The 20,004-nt window shown below is 40.6% G+C and overlaps 1 protein-coding gene across 1 annotated transcript in view; it reads left to right on the forward strand.

The window, feature by feature from the left end:
- Positions 1-20,004, forward strand: part of ORC5 (origin recognition complex subunit 5) — a 2,154,202-nt gene that overhangs the window by 275,063 nt on the left and 1,859,135 nt on the right. Inside the window, exon 4 of the mRNA XM_044087287.1 lies at positions 4,586-4,789. Coding sequence (XP_043943222.1) covers positions 4,586-4,789 — 204 coding nt within the window. The remainder of the gene's footprint in view (positions 1-4,585; positions 4,790-20,004) is intronic.

Raw genomic sequence — 20,004 nt, forward strand, 5'->3', positions numbered from 1 at the left:
GCAGGGCCTTTTGGCTGCTCCTAATGCTATTTAGTTCCATCCTCCCATCCATAGCTTTGGGATTCTCCCAAATGGTAATGACTGCAACAGTGAAACATGAAGAACATAGTACAGTTGTGTACACTTACCATAAATGTAGATGTTCGAGTGTATTCACTGTTGCAGTCTGGGTTACCCACCCGCCATCCCCCTTTTCTATAACTTCTCTTTCCTTCACTATATTCTAAAGCCTTTGTGGTGTATTTGTTTTTAGATGAAGGTAAAGTTTATGTCGCTAAAAGTGCATTTACATATATATTGCTATATATATATATATATATATATATATATATATATATATATATATATATATATATATATATAATTTTTTTTGTCCCCATTTGGGGGGCACCTGACATCTGGGGCAAGAAAAACTGAATAAAATGGCGTTGTCTGCATGTTTTATACCCCTGACAACCTGATGTCATGGAAGAGGAGATGGCAACTGACGCAGGACCCAAGACTTTGTTATTCAGGCCGACTGAGGGCAACCTGCCAGCAGATTACCCAAATGTAATGACTGCAACAGTGAATACACTCTAACATCTACATTTGTGGTAAGTGTACGCAACTGTACTTTCCCCCTACTACTCTTCACTAGCTAAGGGCAATCACCACAAGTTACCCCAGAAAGTGGACCTACTCACACAACAGAAAGGATCTCTCATTCACCCTCCCCTACAGATGTTGCGTCTAACACTGGGTGATGAACTTTTAATCCTTTTCAGACACCACTACTCTGAGGATGTGCTTTCAGTCCTGAGGGAGGCCAGGAAACCAACTACAAGGAGATCCTACATATCAAAATGGGAACGATTCTACAAGTGGTGTCTGCATAGGCACAGGGATTCCTTTCAAGCAGGTACCCCTGTGGTCCTTGCTTAAGTGTTTGAACTCAAGGCTGGCCTTTCATACTTTTCAGTGAAAGTACACTTGTCTGCAATCTCTGCCTGCTTACCCCTAGAACCCCCTCTACTAGCCAGGCTAGATGTTGAACTATTTTTGAAGGGGGGTCTTGCACATCAGGCCACCTAGAATGCCCATCCCACCTCGTTGGGACCTTACCTTTATCCTGGAAAAACTCACACCGCCTCCTTTCAAGCCAGCCACTGTTGCAACACACCAAATGTGCACATGGAAGACTGTACTGCTCCTGGCCCTCACCTCTGCTAGAAGGGTGTCAGGGTTACAAGCTCTCATGGCCTGCTCACCCTACACTATCTTCTTTATGCCAAAGGTGGTGAATAAACAGTTCTTAAACCAATCCATTCACCTGCCCACCTTCTTTCCCTCTCCCACTAATGACAGTGAGAGTATACTCCTTTCACTGGGTGTGTACAGGCAACTAAGGTGGTGTTTAGAGAAAACGAAGTCAATCAGAAAATTCAACCAACTCTTTGTAGCCTTCCACCCCAGAGCCCTGGGCAAGGCAGTCTCCAAACAAACCATTTCATGCTGGATCAGAGAAACTATATGGTTCTGCTACTCCCACCACAGCAAGGACCCACTCCAGGGAGTAAGAGCTCATTCTACCAGGGCCGTGGCATCCTCCAAAGCCATCCTCAAAGGCCTGGACACAGCCACCTGGTCCACCATACACACTTTTACCAGATACTTAAAAACTGGATCATGTCTCCAGAGCCAGGGCAGGATTTGCTAGGGAAGCTTTCTGGAGTCCGCTACTTCTTCCTCCACCCTTCCACCTTCCTAAGCTGTAGCACTCTCCCACATTAAGAGTACTGCAACATAAGAATAGAAGGACATAGGATAGTTGTGTAAAATCTTACCATAACCATAGATGTCCTTCTCCATGTTGTAGTATCCCCCCCACCTATCCCCCTTTATTCCTTTCAACCTGTCTGAGGAGCACCATGTGGCTCACCCTAGACTGAGGTCAGACTTGCCAGCAAATGACACTTTGCACCTCTTGTGTAGCTCATTTGTCTCTCTTTACTGAACTTTCCGACTGGGCATTTAATTTCTGAGGTCTATGTATGCAGACATCACATTTAAGGTCCCTGGTTTATGGCCCTACGTGTGACGTCCCACACGCATACAGCAACCAGGCTTAAGCTTTTGGATAAGGAGCCGATGTTCAGGTCACCTGATGCGGAGAAACTCACATTAGGAATACTGCAACATGGAAGAGAAGGACATCTATGGTTATGGAAAGATTTTACACAACTATTTTTTCCATGCTGTATCTCTTTGCTTCATGAGGTCAATACATTCAATGGTTATCCATGGGGTAATGTGTTTTTTTTTTTTTTACTTTTTTAATTTGTACAGAGGTAGGGGTGTTAGGGGTGTCTAGTTTATTTTATGGAGTAAATCGTTAAGTACTTGTTGGTTAAGTTTCTTAGTATTTCTAGCTGATTTTATGGAGTGTCTTTTTGGAAGGTGGGTATTAGCTCTGATGGCAAATGTAGGGAGATTATTGCCAGGTGAGACTGACAGTGTGCCTGAGGAGGTGAAGTTAATTGGGTGAGCTATCAGGATCCAATCCAGGGTGGAATGGGAAGTGAAGCCTTTGTTTTATCTTGTTGGGCCTGTAATTAGTTGTGTGAATCCATACTGATTAATACTAGTGGTGGGAGAGTTTGAGGCGTTGGATTGCCAATTGATGATCATGTCGCCTAGGATGATTGTTTTTTGCTTGATGTTTTGAAATGTCCAGGACACTATATCTTCCAGGACATATATGTTGTTTCCAGGTGGGATGTAAATTACAATGATACAGATTTTTTTTTGTCTTGAGGTTTAGGGAGGCTATTAGGATCTTGGTGTTAAGGAAGGTAGGTATAGCATTTGGGTGGTGAGTGATGTTGAGTGTGGAGGAATATAGGAGACTATCCCCCCCACCTTTCTTTTTTGGTCTGTCTATTCTGTAAATTGAGAAGTTGTGAGGTATAATTTGTGTCTTTTTATGTTGGAGTGAAGCCAGGTTTCTGTTAGAGCTAATATATATGGTTTATTTTGTTCGATCCATGTATTCGGAGGGGCTATCTTGTTGCATATACTTAGGTTGATAGTAAATATGGTCAGGTTTTTAATGTTTACTTGTGTTTGATCCAGAGTTTGGATGTATGTCTCCACTCTATTATTTTAGATATTACGTATTTATACAGTGAGTCATATTTCGTTTTGAGGCTTTGATTTAAGGGTATAAAATGGGGTTTGATGGGCACAGTAGTTACTAATTTGGGGTTGGAGGTGTGTGGGTATAATGAAATAATTGGGTCTATATTATATTATTGCACGCTTACAAAAGCGAATGATAAGTAATCGACCCCATGTAAGCGAAAGCTTACAAAGTCGAAACCTCAGAACAGCGATTTTTTTTTTCCAAGGGAAAAAAAAATCGCTGTTCCAAAATAAAAAAAAAAAAACAAAAAAAAAACTTTAAAACATTACATAATGTGGGGAGCTTCACCCCCCCTAGTTAAATATACCAACTCCAAGATCGCACTACAGTGCCGAAAACGGCAAAGTAACGAAAGCTGCCAAACAAATTCTCTCCCAGGGAAAGAATGCACTAAAAATCTGCTTCGCTATTTTGCCTTTTCACTCTTTTCGGTTTGATCAAGATGTATTCGACAAACTGCATCTGCGATCTGGTAATAGGAACCCAAATAGTTGAGGGGAGATGTTAGAGTAGTGGTTTTGATTGTGGAGTAGGTTCGTGATTGCAGTTGCTGTCATGTAACAGTTGAAGGCTATTGTATTGGTTAGTGTTGTGGCTAAGCTGAGGACTGTTAGCAGGGAGGTTAGGCAAGAAGACGAGGAGAGTAGCATGTTGTGTGAAGTATATAACCTCAGTGTGTGTAAGAGGAACACATTTTATTTAGATGTGATTGATTAATTTGGTTGAAAACTTAGTGTGTGAAAAGGAGCGATTTTCTGTAGATGTCCTTCAAGGATGCATCTGCAGTCATAACAAATGGGTTGTCCTGTCGTCAGGCAGCCCTTCGGTCGGCCGGATTCCAAAGTCTGGGTCCGGCTTCGGCTGATGTCGCACTTCACCCGACGTCATCTCTGCTGGTAGTGTGTGCAGAAGGAACAAATCTATCTAGGTGTAAATGATTAACTGGGTTAGAGCTGTCTTTAGGTTAAGGAGTGGTAGACTGTTATAATGGCTTTTATTGAGCTGTGTAGTGTGCAGTTAAGTACTTGAGGATGAAAAGGTGGGAAATTCTTTGACTTGTTGATTTTTTTGTGGGTGGAGTCACTGTACCTGTATATGTAGGGATGGGGGTGTGTGGGAAATGGGGTTAGGGTAGGGGAGTGGAGTGAGCCCAAGTGCAGCGAGAGGGAACAAAAATGAGATGAGCCCCTGAAAGCTGTTAGCTACTCATTAATAGCTTTTCTCATGTGCTAACAGTACGCTAGCTTTTTAAAACTATTAAATAATTTAGGGTATTGCTTTCTTTGTTTCTTTTTTAAGTAGCTATTATCAGCTATTGAATGTATCAGTGTCAGTAAATTACATTTTGAAACCGATAAAGCTTTGTAAAATTTTAACATCTCTTCCTTTTTCTTATTGTAGCTCCCTCATGCACTTGTAAGCTGTGTTGAATGCTTTACCTCAAGGATGCTTTTTGAACATATTTTGAACAAATTACAAAGTTATGTTACATCCTCTGAGATTTCGCAGTCCTTGTATATTTCCTGTGACTCGTTCAGTGATTTTGTTCGTTTATTTAAACAACTAATATCTCATCAGGATTTGAAGAATCAGACTGTTTATGTTGTAAGTATATTTGCATATTTTTATTTGTTCATGCTGTGGTTATTTTTCATACTTAAACAGTTGTACATCACAACACAACTGAGAATGGAGATAAAGTAACATGAAAGAAAAACATAATTTTTGTCAAGAATTATAAAACAGAAGTTGTATAGGTTGTTTTTTTCATTTGTATGTGTGTGCGCTCGCATCAAATCAAGTTGGTTTAAGGATCATTTATAGAGTAACATGGAAAAAGGTGTTTGCAGGTGTACATGCAGGTAGGAATAATGTACATGTATACAGGCTATAGTATATACCAGAAAAATACTATAAAGTATTATTTAAATATTTTGTTCTACTCGCAAACCTTTTAAATAGTGTTAATAATACAATGTTCTCTGAAGACTCCTTAATTATTTATAGTTTTCAGTATAATCAATAGCAACTGAGTTGGATCCTTCCAATGTCTGACAGTCTGTACAATTTTAATGGCTCCCCATGCTAGACTCTTCAGGAGGATTCTACATTTGTACCCTGTGTGCTGTGGAATCAACAGCTATATATCTTGGATGTTTCTGTCTAGATTTACAGAAAGTGCAGAGAGCATCTGAGATGGTGGATCTTAGAGCTGAACATGACTCAGGACAGACCCTTCCAGTTTTCTGACTTCCAGGACAATGGTCACATCTGCTGTTAGGTTGGGTCGAGCATTAAACAGAGCAGAAGGTCTAACACATTTGGTCCATCTAAAGGTGTCATTACGTCTCAGTATATTTGAGATGAGGACCATTCTTATCTTAGGTGTTACAGGACTTTCTACTTTCCAGTGCTGTCCTACTTTCCACTGTCATTGCCATTCAGTTTGATAAAATAGGTACATAACCAGGAGGGTCAGGAGGTCATGAAAGTTTGAGTTTGACCTCTTTCCTCCAGCTGCCTTTTTTGTGACACATCTGGAATAAACCAGCTTTTAATTTCTCCACGCATTTTGGTTCTCTAGTACCACAAGAAGGTTTGGATTCCTTTCTTAAGTCAGTCTATGATTAGAGTTCATGAAGTTAGTATTGTTTCAGTCTTTGATGTTAGCCAAGAGTGCTCTTTTCAGCATCTGCAATGAGCTCAGAATCACCTCTTCCTGTAATTCATACATGGTTACATGAATTGTAGCTTATTTTAGTAAGATTGTAAATTCTTTTTTTATTAACCAGTTGCCCTTGGAACTGGCCAGGTGTATTTTACAACATTGTTCTTGAGTGTGCTGCATATCCTGGTATTTTAACTTTGTCTCTGTTGTACGTAAGAAATCGTAATCACTGGATGTAGCAATTTCCATGATTAACAGTACTTTTGTCTTTTTTTCATAGACAACTATATCTGTTTTTCTCGCATCTATTTTTTGGACTATTGGTATTGGGTGATTAAATGTCATCATTCTCTATAATGCTTTGTGATTCATGTTTCTAATGCTTCCCAGCTACTACTGTATTGTAGTGTCTGCAAATCCCCAGTGCAGCAGTGTTGCCCCATTATTCCGCCTTTCAGTATACAAGCCTTCTGCCATGAGTGTATCATAATCAGCAACAAGATGTGCAACTGTTTTTAGTTCTGTTTTACAAAACCTGCATTTGTCAGTTTCTCTGACATTTTCAATGCATTTTGTAAACCAGGGCGTACATAGTCCACTATCCACTGCCATTATTTACCTTTTCATCTTTTGGTTTCAGTTCACCTGTCATTGATCATGCCTGTGTCAGCTTTTTGTCAACAGATAGTTCTAAAATATGTCTCTATGTGCCACTCTGTTTCTGATGATTTCATTTTTATTCTCATCTGATCCCTTTTCCTTGTATTCTTTCTTTTAATTTTGGCACATTTGAGTTGCTATCTGAATTTTACCTACTTCTGGTTTGATTTCTTTCCCCGCTTTATTCTAAAATGCTGCTGTTAAACTAAGCAAACACATAGTTTTAGACTTCTCCTCATGTTTCAAAATTTAATTTTCACTAAGTTTGGATTCGATTAGGTCAGTAGATATGTATGCAATCCCAGAATTGCAGAATATATAATCGTGGTATGCACTAATTTTGATTAGCATGAAGTATTTTCTTGTTTTCATGTCCAACTGATTCATTACTTTTTGGGGCCAATCAGTCACTCCAAAACTGTTAAATCAGAACAGGAAGAGCAAATTGATTTATAGCTTGGACTTCATTCCTACATGTCAAAGCAGTTTTCATTATTATTTTTAGTCTTCTGAGGTATTCCTTACTAAGCTTTATTCACATTGTTTCATGTTTTATAGTTAACTATTTATTCACTCCTTCCTTCTCAAGTTCTGTTGTATCACATTCCTGTCCCAGGTTGATATTTTCTTTTACTGCTGCTTTCCTTTTTTTAAATGTTGCTTTTGCACATTTAACAAGATCAATGTCGTTCTTTTATCCTCTGAAAACATTTTAACCATTTGTAGTTGTGCTTCCAAACCATCTTCTGATTAGCCATACAATTTTAAGTCATCTACAAAATGTAGATAAGAACTCTTTTTAAACAAGATTGGCTTCTGAGAACCAAATTGTAACCACAGGCTAATCTGGTAAGTAAATATCTTAATGGGTGCACTCCATGAGGGCAGTCACTTCCTCAGGAGCTTTCCTCAAAACAATCGACTTCAGATCCATCTTGGAGGTGGACACTTGGTCCTCTGTACACGCTTTTACCAAGCACTAAAAAAAATTGATGCTTTCTCCAGGCCCAGGGCAACTTTTGCTAGATTAGTCCTACTCTTCTTCTTAATAGCCAACCACCTTTTCTTCCTCCTTCAGCTATGAGAATCACCCATGTGTCAGGAATACTGCAACAGTGATTTCAGTCAGGGCGTAGTACAGTTGTGTAAGAACTTATCGTAACACTGTTGCAGTATGCCACTGTACCCTTTACTTCACAATCTCACTTCCATCTTCAGTTGTCTCTCCCCCCTTAGCTTTAGCCTTTGCTTCTCTTTCATGGGTATAGGGGAGTTCTCTTACTAGTTTGACCTACACCTCTCCTAGCTGACCAGTCTCCTCTCTCAGTAGTTTTCAGGCTGCTGTCGTGGTGATAGTCTGAGGATCCTTGCTTATATATTAGTCTTTATACTCCAGTGCATGCAAACTGAGGTCATGTATTGGACATATGACCTACTTACGGTAAAACTTTGGTACCCTGGCTGGCCATTAGTGGTGAGAACCCATTTGTCTGGAATACTGCCGCAGCAATCAGTAGGACATCCTGTTATGGTACATTCTTAAACAGTTGTACTTTCTCCTTATGCCTTTTCCTGCCTGCAGAACAGTAATATCAGAATTTAACTTGGCCCATATATTAGCATGGTCTGAAAAACCCACCCATCTCCTTCCTTCCGCCTCCTCCTCCTAATGAAGGAGTCTGAATAAAAAAAATAATTTTCATATAATTTTATATTTGCGCCTACTATAAGCATGTCCCCTACGTGCTCCTAACCAAAGTTGAAAAACCTTCAAAAGAATAAGACATGCTTATCATTACACCCCCACCCCCCCTGGGCTCTTTTTCATAAAGCACAATTAAGGTTACCCACCGGGATTATCAGAAGAGAGAAACACTCACATAAACAGCCAAAAATTTGAACACCTGAATATGTTCAGTCACATTATTTATTTACTTGTTTTATATGCTAGTACTAAACTTCAGTATGTATATTACAATTCACTAAAATCGCACAGCCAAGAGAAATAACTATGACAACTGAAATAGTGACTCTGTAGGAAGACAACACAACAAGTACCTAAAAAGGTGTCAAAAACACATATTCCAAAAAATATCTTGATCACAACATATCAGTGCATGCTGTCTCTGAACTGATGTCAGTTGTCAAACATCCAACAGACATATATGCCTTAACAGATTTACACCAGTCAAAAATCACCAGATGCCATATTTTATTAATGACACTATTAACAATCAAAGGAAAAATAGTGCAGTTCAATCTTTTTTATATCCTCTTACGTAAGAGATTTCTTTTTATACATCTTAACCTAATAGCCTCTGCCTTCCTTCTCGCTATCAGCTGAACAAGCATCCACTTGCATATCTAGTTCTGTGTTTATATCAGCAATACAGTCCTATTCATCCTCATTTTTTATCACTTTTAAAAACCTATTTCCACCGCAGGAACCGTAATAGAGACTGGTCTAACACTAAATAACCCTTTACTTCTATGGGAGTAGCATCCTTGACCTGGGCCTTAGAAGAAACAGAAATGTCTAGAAAGACCCTTCTTGATCCTTAACCCAATTTGGTCCCTCCCAGGAACCTGTATAACAGGGAATAACTTCTTCTTCATCATCAGTAGAAACAGGGGCTTCCATCTGCATCTCATTGGAAACTTACACCAGGAGCCTCAGTTGTACCACATTTAAATTCTCACAAGCACCCCTACTAGTTTATTATCCTCCAAAAGTCCAGGACCATCTATTAAACAGGCTCATCCGGCAGTTTCTATAGCTACAACAGAGTCGCCGTCACTCCACCCCACCCTAGACAATCAAATCAAGCCTGACATTTTGAAGAATATTCTGTGCAAATTCAAACACAGCTTTTAACCTCATGCCCAAACTGAGAAAATTTTTTTTTTTTGACAGATGTGCAACAGATCCATAATGAGAACACATTCTGGCTACCCAGAATAACTGTACAATAAACATACCCCTGTGTATTATTCACAGAGAGATATGTTATATAAGTAACACACAACTCCCATACACCACTCCAGATCTTTCTTTCATCAAAAAATGTAGTGCTACTATGTATAACAGAACATTAGAATCCAACAATGTAGTAGTTTGAAATTGCAGTCTTTTATTTAAAATAGAGCAAGTTCCCCAAAAACATTCTCATGCCAAGGATGTAGATGCAATTTCATAAATTAGGAATTCATCAAATCAAAAGTCAGTTCACGAAATGTTTAGTGTCCAACTGAGTCAAGAAACAAATATCCATAATGTTAAAACATAATGGCCTTATCAGAGAGTCCTACACAAAGTAATGATCCACCATCTTTTTAGTTTTAGTTGACATACAAACAGAAGGCCTTTTCCAGAGCAACAAACTGCCTTTCATAATCTTCTCCACTGCTATGGCTACTAAAGCAGTTTCATTCCCCAACTTCAGTGGATGTGCTTTCTCCAGAACTTCAGCACCAATCTGACTAGAAACAGGAGAAGAAACCCTTTCCAAAGCAGACAAATGATCCACGGCATATGCCCAGGATAGAGCTTGTGACTCAGGCGAATCTGCTGCAGTAATAAGCTGCTGTAAAGTCTCTGAAGGCAAACCACCTTCCTCCCACACAATTCCTGGATAAACAGAGATTGTTCTTTCCTGTCATAGTACTGAAAGCAGGCAGCAATACAATCTCTTAATTCAAGCCGCCATCTTCCTCCATCCACTACCAGGAAACACTTTCCACTGCTCCGAGCAAATCGTATAGGGGAAGCTCCGTGATGACCTGTGCAAATTGTCCCTAGTCATTATGAATGCCATCGCAGGTCTCCCCAGAAAAGAGGCCGCCGTCCCAATGGGGCTATAATCCGATCAACAAAGCATGAATGAATGAATAAATACAAATAAAATAAATTTGTAAAAGCTGTTGTGACTACCTTACCATTGCATCTCGTGTTGCACAGCCTTTACTGTTTTCATAAAGTTCTTGACAGTGCAAAAAGCTGTCGATAGAAATTTACTCACCCTGTAAAGTGACCCATGAGTAAGTCATCCTAAGTGAGAAGGATGTTATGATTTTTTTTTTTCCTCCAGTCACCAGCTCAGATATTTATATGGTTAGTTTTGTATAGTCCATCAATCAACCAGCACATTTTTGGGGAGGTGACAGGAAACTGGTGACAGGAAACTGAAGTGCCTCAACACAATCCATGTAGCCATGGGGGAAACACATAAACATTAAAACAGACTGTCATCAGAAGTCAGAACTGAATCCAGGTTCTTGGATCACTGAGGCAAAGATTGGGCTGGTTTCAAATCTCAAAAGCCTGCATCAGAAATATTCTGCTGATATGGTGCACATCTACTGAGCACTCTTCCTTTTCAGCAAAGGTGTATCCCTGACCAAACAACCTCTGGAGATCAGTTATTCATTTTGATAACTGAGCAAGCTCATAAGTGTTTCAGTCATAGGGTAACTAGCATGGGGCAAAGAGGGCAGCAGCCCTTGGTGCAGTGTGTTAAGGGGCACAACTGTCCGATCTCAGTCGCTCTTCAGTGCATACCAGCATTAATAGATAGCCTAGTACCTACCTATGAACCTATCAGCCCAAGGGCCTATGTAAGCCTATCCAGCAAGGTTCCATAGCTTACGCCACTCAAGAAAGTTATTTTCCTGTGCCACTGTCTAGCAGAGACACAGAAGTGACCCCCGGGGTGTATTTCCTATTTCCCATCAACTCATCAAGATTTTTCTTGAAGAGTGCTAATGAAGAACTTTGCTTGACATAGATGGGTAGCTTGTTCCAGAGTATAGGAAGTCTGTGGGACAGGAATCTATCCCTCCAGCGTGTCCTGTTTATTGTGGTGACAAGGTTTAGGTCCCTAGAGCATGTAGCTCGGAGGGATTGGGAGTTCTTTAGGTGTAGCATGTCCAACAGCTCTGGGTTTGACATAGCTTTATATGTTAGGCAGAGATCACCCTGGAGTAGGCGATATGCTACGGAGTAAAGCTGGAGTTTTTTGAGGCGGTCAGTGTAGAGCATTTGTTTGAGACCAGTAATCCTCTTTGTGAGGTACTTCTGTGGCCTTTCCAGCTGCTGCAGATGTCTTGTGAGGTACATTCCAAAAGGGGCGTTGAACTCTATAATGGGTCTAATGAGTGATGAGTAGAGGGGAACAATGACCTCTTTTTTCCTGGATGAGAACCCTTTTGTGATGAGGTGTGCCATGTAGAAGGACTTCCTGATTACTGTGGCAATGTGACTATCAAAGGAGAGACTACTGTCCACTTGGGTCCCAAGGTCTCTTATCACGCATTCGGTGTTAAGTAGATTGCTGCCTATGCTGTAGTTCATGGGTACAGAGTTTTTACCAAACGGAATGACACTGCACTTTTTGGCATTGAGCTTGAGGCCATGGCTCTGACGCCAGGCATCTGTCTCAGTGAGGCCCTTTTGTAGGATGTCCACATCATTTGGGGACTTGACTATGGCTCCTAGTTTGCAGTCCTCTGCAAACTTTGTTAGTCAGAGGCCTTCTGTGTTAGCCTGTACTTCAGATGCCAGTCAGTTGCATTTGTAGCCAGACTTGAAGCACTGTGTGTGGTATAAACTGTAGAGACTGCTTGCATTTTAAAAAATATATATATATATTTGCTTTTAATTGGAGGGATGCTGGAGTGGGGACAGTACAAAAATAGCTAGGTACATTCCTATTTTTCTGAGACTATGGTTTAATCATCCAAGAAAAAAATATTCTGAAAACAGCTATGCAATTTGAATCTTTCACCTCTTTCTTGACGCTCCTTGATTGCAAATCAGCTGCTTCTCTAATGTCTAGCATACAGTGCATTACCAATTTCAACAAACTATGCTGCCTCCAATTGTTTATACTTTCCCCTTCTGCCACAGTTTTGTCAGGAGTGTCTCTTTCATCTGGTATGGTTGCATCTTTATTAATAGTGGTCTTGACTGCTTTTCCATTGCTAGATTTGGAATATACACACCATGTACTGTCACTTAACAAATCCTGCTGTGGAATGTCAGTGCAGTTGTTTATTTGTACATTCATAAATTTAATGCAGTCTGTTCATTCCATCTGCATGCTGTCTTCTAATTCTATTTTTTTAAACATATCTTCTTGATAAGTATTGTATTCAGCCAACATTTTCAGTGTCAGAAAAAAAGGGAGTGCTACACCACTGACGTAAAAACAACTAAGAGCTTTAATAAAATAAAACAAAAACAGGATAAATGCTTTTGGCGTATGCCTTCTTCAGATCCTGCTGGCAAATGCTAAGAGACTGAGCTCAGAGTAGTTTTTATAACATGGGTTATTTTCGTTTATTTTCAAGTATTGAATGTGTTATTCATTTTGTTTTTACCAAAATTTTTATTTTGAGTTGACACGTTCTTTTTAAATGTTAGTGTTTTTTTTTATTTTATATCTTTTTGTCTTTGCTGGAAATGGGTTTTTTGTTTGAATCTATGTTATCTAAAGGGCCATGTGATGGTTGTGACTGAATTGCTTGCTTAATTGTTCTAATTATTGCTTAATTGGTTTGCTAGGATGCTTTTAAATAGGTTGATTTTAGCATTTGCCAGCAGGATCTGAAGAAGGCATACACCAAAAGCGCTTATCCTGTTTTTGTTTTATTTTATTAAAGTTTTTAGTTGTTTTTACATCAATGGTGTAACGCTCCTTTCTTTCTGACTCTTGTTCTGTAGTTTTGGCGCATTCTTCAGTGGTGTTCATCTGATTTTGCTACAGCATTTTACATTGTGCAAAATTATGTACTAAAGATGCTTTATATGGTCAACAATATTGTGTAAAAGAAACTCAAGAAAAAGTTAATTTGTTTTTAGCATTTACTGTTTGGGTAGAGGAACAGGAGATGTGGCTGATGGTTGTGGAGGGTTAGTTATGTATAAAGATGTATTAAAAGGGGTAGAAGAATATTTACATAGCTTGTGGAGTCATGTTAGTAATTTTGTTTCTGCAGTCTGAGAAGTTCCTCACCTTAGTGCTGAGTTGGAAGCTGTTGGGTACCGTTTTACCATAGAAGACATGTTTTGTAAGAGATACCAAGTGGGGAAGGTTTGAGGTATGACTTTTGTCAAACTATGCTTGATCAAGAAAAGTAGAGGTTTTTCAGACCTTGAATGAAAGGCTTCTCTCTGGTTTGGTTCCTGGGTCAGTTTGCAAAGAGTTAATAAAGTTGATGTGGAAAAAGAAGGGTGATAGAAGCATTTCAGAATTCTGGAAGCTTATTATGATAGATAAATTATAGATTATGATAAAAAGAGCAGCAATAATCTCTTCTCCTTGCCCCTCTAACTTTCTCTGCCTAAAAAGTGTCCCTGCCCTACACCAAAGAATCAGTAATTCACCTCCCCACTCTCTCATACACTCTTTTAGAGAGTTTCTCACTAAGCAAACCTAAAACCCATAGTTATTAACTGTAAAACAAAGTTTATAACCATATACCTGCATCCCTGCAGTAGTTCTCCTTCTCCAACCTTTAGTCACTGATTGTTTTTCGGGCCTTCCCGCCTCCACAGCTCTTCTCGCTCTGTTCGCCCTGCGGGCTCACTCCGCTCCCCTACCCTGCCCCCAGTGCCTCTACATTTATCCCCCTCCTGCCAGTCCCTCCCTCTTCACCAACCAATCCTCATACACCTTTCCCCCTCCCCTTCTTCCACTCTACCTACCTCTAACTACCACTCCACCCACACTCCTAATATCCAATCACTGTCTTTTACTATCACTTCTAACTGGCTCCAACTAACATGCTCACGCTTCCTCCCAAGGTCCTTCTCCTCTCATCCTTCCCCTTCCTTCTATTATCTCTATACCAAATCACCTGCTATACTGATTTCCATTTACTCTCAACTCCTTTTACTCCCCATCACCACCTTACTTCCCACTACCACAACATCTCAGCTTCTTTAGTTCCCTCCCACCCCATCCTACTATTAAGTCAATCTCTTTCCAATCTCAAATAATAACTTCAAACATAAACCAAATCACTACCAGCCTCTTCTGTCAAAATGCAAAACTAATAAACACATCCCCCATACCAATTACCTTTACTTAGCCGGCGATATTCACCCCAACCCAGGTCCTAATTTCTCTCCTACAAATCTCCCATGCACCAACAACAAATCTCCCATGCACCAACAACAAATCATCTAACAAAAACCTCAAGTTCCTCACTATCAATGCCCAAAGCTTAAAAAATAAATTAACCTTCTTCCATGCCTGGCTCAATCATAACTCTCCTGATATAGCTGCTATCTCTGAAACCTGGCTAAAACATCACATTAATGACTCTGAATTCCTACCTCCAGGATTTCATTCTCTTCGATCTGACCAACCTAATAGAAGAGGTGCTGGTGTTGCTCTAATCTACTCCAACCTTTTGCCCATTACTCCTTGTCCTATCCCCATCCCTTTTTTCAATAACACTGAACTTGTGATTGGCATACTAAAATTAAATAACCATAAAAGCATCTGCATTGTTGGCCTCTGTATTCCTCCTGGTAACAATACCAATACACTGGAAGACATCCTCTCCTGGACTTCCTCCAGTATTTAACTAGAAACCTTCATTTTGGGAGATGTAAATATTGACTGGGGAAAATCATTAACCCTAATCCCATGATAACAATCAACCTATTCAACTTCACACAACTTACTAACTCCATTACTAGACCCAACAAAACTCATCCCCCTGGCACCATACTTGACTGGAACCTAGTTATCTCATCCAAACAAAGTTATAAAATCTGGCGTCACTCTTGACCCATTAGGAGACCACCTCCCTGTCTTTTCCATTCGAGCTACTCCCACCTCCCCACACTCTCACCACTACATTCATACTCGTAACCTATCTAACTTTAACCCTACTTCTTTCTCTGACTCTTTTAAGCTAACTAACTGGAACCCCAAAAAACACTACCATTAGATGAAGCCGTTGACTATTTCAGTTCAACATTCATAACTGTCCACTCCTTAGCTCCTATAAGAACAAAAAGAGTTAAAACAAAAAACACCCCTTGGCTCACCAATGACACAAAAAAGATTATGCTACAAAGGGATAAAACTTGGAAAGCATACCATAAACGCAAGCAGCCTGAAATCTTCCTCAAGTATAAGCAGTTGAGAATCCTTGCCAAAAAACAAGTCATTAGAGATAAAAAGTCTTACTACATCAAATTACAAGAAAAACATACAAGAAATCCCAAACAATTCTGGAACTCTATTAATTCCCTCCTTAGGCCAGGTACAAAAAAACAACCCCTGTCCTGATACCAGCAAGTCTGACCTTGAAATTGCCTCCCTATTCAATGCCTTCTTCACCTCTTCCATCGCTGAACTAACCAAGACTTTCACCAACAATAACCCTCCTCCCCTCCCTGCTCAATCTTCCATTCCCTTCTCTCTCCCCACCTCCTTCGAACACAAATCTGTATCCACCAACCTAATAAAGAAACTTCTCTATAAACTAAAGCCTTGCTCCAATGCCCCTGACTGCATCCCATCCTCCTTCCTAAAAATAGCTTCAGACGCTATTGCTCTTCCTATCAGTATCCTAATTAATAGATCTTTACTTGAATCTTGTGTACCTAAACTATGGCACTCTGCTTTCATTCTTCCTCTCCACAAGGGTGGCAATAATTGTAATGTCTCCAATTTCCGCCCCATAGCCATCCTCTCCCCTATCTCCAAAATCCTTGAAAAATGCATCCACCTGCAGCTCCTGTCATTGCTTACCAAACACCAACTACTCTCTCCTACCCAACACGGCTTCCGCCCCGGACATAGTACTAACACCGCCCATCTCTCCTTCTTGCACTCTGTCAATTCTGCACGTGACTCCGGTAATATAGTATCCTCTGTTCTACTAGACTAATCCAAAGCTTTTGACACCATCTCTCATACCCACCTTTTGAACCACCTCTCTAATCTCAACCTTTGCCAAAAAACTCTCTCCTGGTTCTCCAGCTACCTTTCAAACAGGTCCCAAGCTGTGAAATGGGGCCAAGCCACCTCTACTTTCATTCCTACCCCTACTGGAGTACCCCGAGGTTCCATACTTGGCCCATTACTATTCAATATCTTTATAAATGACTTCCACAAAGCCATTCCTAACACCAAAATTGTCCAATACGCTGACGACTCCACTTTGATCTGCTGTGCCACTAACCTAACAGAGCTCCAAGCCCTAACACAAAGTGCCTTTTCAACCACTGAAAACTGGATGCTCCAAAATCATCTCTCTCTAAATGCAAACAAAACTAAGATCCTCCTTTTTTCCCCCCCTCTAAATCCTCCTCTCTTGATAAAAATTAATTTCAAATTACCAGTCTTAACAACTCCACTATCGAGATCGTTCCCTCCACCAAACATCTTGGTGTTACAATTGATGACCAACTAAAATTCAATACTCATATCCAGCTAAACATAAAAAAAAACACACATAAAACTTGGCTTACTGTATAGAAACAATCACTTCCTCTCTCCTCCCACCAGACTAACTCTAGCCTCTACCTACCTCCTTCCCTCCCTTCTATATGGTGCTCCCCTGCTCAGTAATTTATCATCCACATTTACTTCCAAATTGGAACAATGTTATAATAAAATTTCCAGATTTGCCACAAATGCCAAATCCTCCTCTCATCACTGCACCTCCCTTCACTCTCTAAACTGGCTTGAACTCCCCAGTCAACTTGACTTTCTCCAAATCACCACAGCCCACAAATTATTGTTCCATCCTATTAACTGCCCTGCTCTTTCCAATATTCTTCAACCTTATACCCCCCTTAGATCACTTAGATCTTCTCACCCAAACCTGATCACCGTACAAAGACCCAAGTGCCCTGCAGGTCAGCTTCTCTTATCCTTTACCCTAGCTAAAAAGTGGAATGCCCTCCCCTCCACACTAAGGGCATGTACCAACCTTAATAACTTCAAAACCCAACTTCATTCCTACCTCTATCTAAACAGGAAATGCAACTACACTCTTCAGCCCTTACCTCTCAAGCTATCTTCCCCCTTTTCTCCTGGCTAACCTCTTTACCTAACCTCTTTTATATATACTTAGCACAGGTAACTACATAGTATTTTTTTTTTTATGCTATAAGCCTGTTTTTTCCTCCTAAACAAAATAGAAGTTGTTAGTGTTTATTCTTGTTGTAGCAACCTGTTATCTGTAATGCAAACTATCTTGAATTTTATGTAATTAAACTTTTGTTTCCTGTTCAAGCTTTTCTCCCCGGGCCTCCACTGAAAATGGGCCCTCAAGCGCAGTGGACCTCCCCGGTAATCAAACTGAAATAAATTAATAAATAAATTATTTTGGGAAAGGTTGATTATAACACTTTGATGGACTTGCTTTGGGATAGGATGATGAAAGGTTTGAATCAGCTCTTATGCAGGTGTATATGGTGTCCCAGACAGGGAAATGCTTTTACTAAAGGAAATTGCTTGAAGGCTTCAAAACAAGGAATTTAAGGGTTACTTGGTTGAGTGTGATATTAGGAAAGCTTTGATTCGGATACATGTGCCAGTATGCGAGATTTATTGTAAGATTATGATTTTTCTAGGAGGGTTTGATGTCTTTTACAGAATGATTGCTCTGTATTTTGGGTCTATCCTTTTAGATGTTCTTCGTGTTTCACTGTTGCAGTCATTACATTTGGGTAATCTGCTGGCAGGTTGCCCTCAGGCGGCCTGATTAACAAAATCTTGGGTCCTGCGTCGGTTGCTGTCCCTTCTTCCATGACGTCAGGGGTATAAAGCCAAAGTCATTACCTCAGTCTTTCTTGCCGTGCGGTGCCCGAAGCAGAAGCAGCTCGCAAGTGCTGGTTGGCCGACTCCTGAAATTTTCGTTTTCGAGTTTCAGAACCGAAGTCTTCAACTTAAAGCTAAGTGCCCCGTTGAGGAAACTTTTTCTTGCTCCTTACCGATGTCAGTAAAAGTTAATAATTGCATTACTTGTGGAAAGCAAATACCTCAAAGATTTTCATCTGTACTGTATTCCTTGCCTAAGCCCTGACCACGATGTACCTTGCTGTCGGTTTTGTGCTTTATATAAGCAGCGCGCTATCCATTGTCAGTACGTTTTTGCCTCTAAATATTTCGGTTCTCAGTTTAATTATCCAGAAATTATGTCGGTTAGCCATCCGACTACCGGAATTTCGAAAAAATGCAAAGATAAAGACAGAGACAGGCCGTTGAGGTCCAAAACTGCCGACGACACTTCTCCTAAGCTAGTCGCCAGTTCGCCGGTACTCAGTGAGGCGCTTTCGCAGCCCCTGATACCCATTACTTTTGACTCGCAGGCCTCTACTGAGTCCCATTCGAAGTCCGGTATGCAGCGAGATACTTCTACTATGGAACCCGCGGATGTCTCTACCTTGGATGGGTCTGGAGCCGCTGTGCATGCACGACTTCTGAGGGTGTATTCAGGCCTGCAGACTTACATATCAAACCAACTCCACCTTCAATACTAAGGCCTAAATCTCGATCTATGTCGAAAAAACCGACGCCCAGGCCACATTTTCAGGCCCCTATGCCTAAGAAAACAAATGATCAAAATGGCTGAAGATCTAATTACTCTATTCAGGGGTAGTCAACCCCCCCCCCCTTTTAAGAGGCCTAGGCCTGAGCTTGACTATGAATCTTCTGATCAGGACTCTGTTTCTTCCGACTGTTCTAATGACCTGGATTTGTCCATACCTGCTTATGAGGATTCTGATGCAGAGGATTCCATTCACTCTGTCACCCCCCCCCCCCCCCAAGGATTTCTCTTTTGGTGAAACTTTACATACCTTAAGGGAGCATTTACACTGGGAAAGTCGGGAATTCTCTGATTCAAAAAAGAGGCTTAGGGATTTTCTTCTTTTACCTCAGCATAGGCCTTTGGCTATAGCTCCTGTACTAGACATTGTTGATGATGTGTTTTCAGAATCCAGTATGGCCCCTGATTCCCTGCCCTCCAGCTACTTGCAATCCTGACCGATACTACAGGTTCCTGAGTCATAGGTTCAAAGGTTGGTACTAGGCTATCGGCCCTAAGGCCTATGTAAGCCTAGCCATAACAATTCCCTGGAAATTTTTTCCCACAGTATTTACTTCTCTGGGCCCCTGTCTAGCAGGGCGACTGACATGATCTCCGGGGTGAATTTCCTATCTCCCATCCAATCATCAAGGTTCCTTTTGAAGAGGGCCAATGAGGCGCTCTGCTTGACATGTATAGGCAGTCTGTTCCAGAGTATGGGGAGTCTCTGGGTCAGGAACCTATCCCTCCAGCATGTTTTGTTCATTGTGATGATAAGGTTTAGATCCCTGGAGCGTGTGGCTCTGAGGGATTGGGATTTCTTTAAGTGGAGCATGTCCAACAGCTCAGGATTTGACATGGCCTTGTATGTTAAGCAGAGATTGCCTCTGAGTAGACGATATGCCACAGAATATAGCTGGAGTTTTTTTAGACG

Source organism: Protopterus annectens, chromosome 11.part0 (genome assembly GCF_019279795.1).
Source record: "Protopterus annectens isolate FY-2018-M chromosome 11.part0, PAN1.0, whole genome shotgun sequence".
NCBI classification, from domain to species: Eukaryota; Metazoa; Chordata; order Ceratodontiformes; family Protopteridae; genus Protopterus; species Protopterus annectens.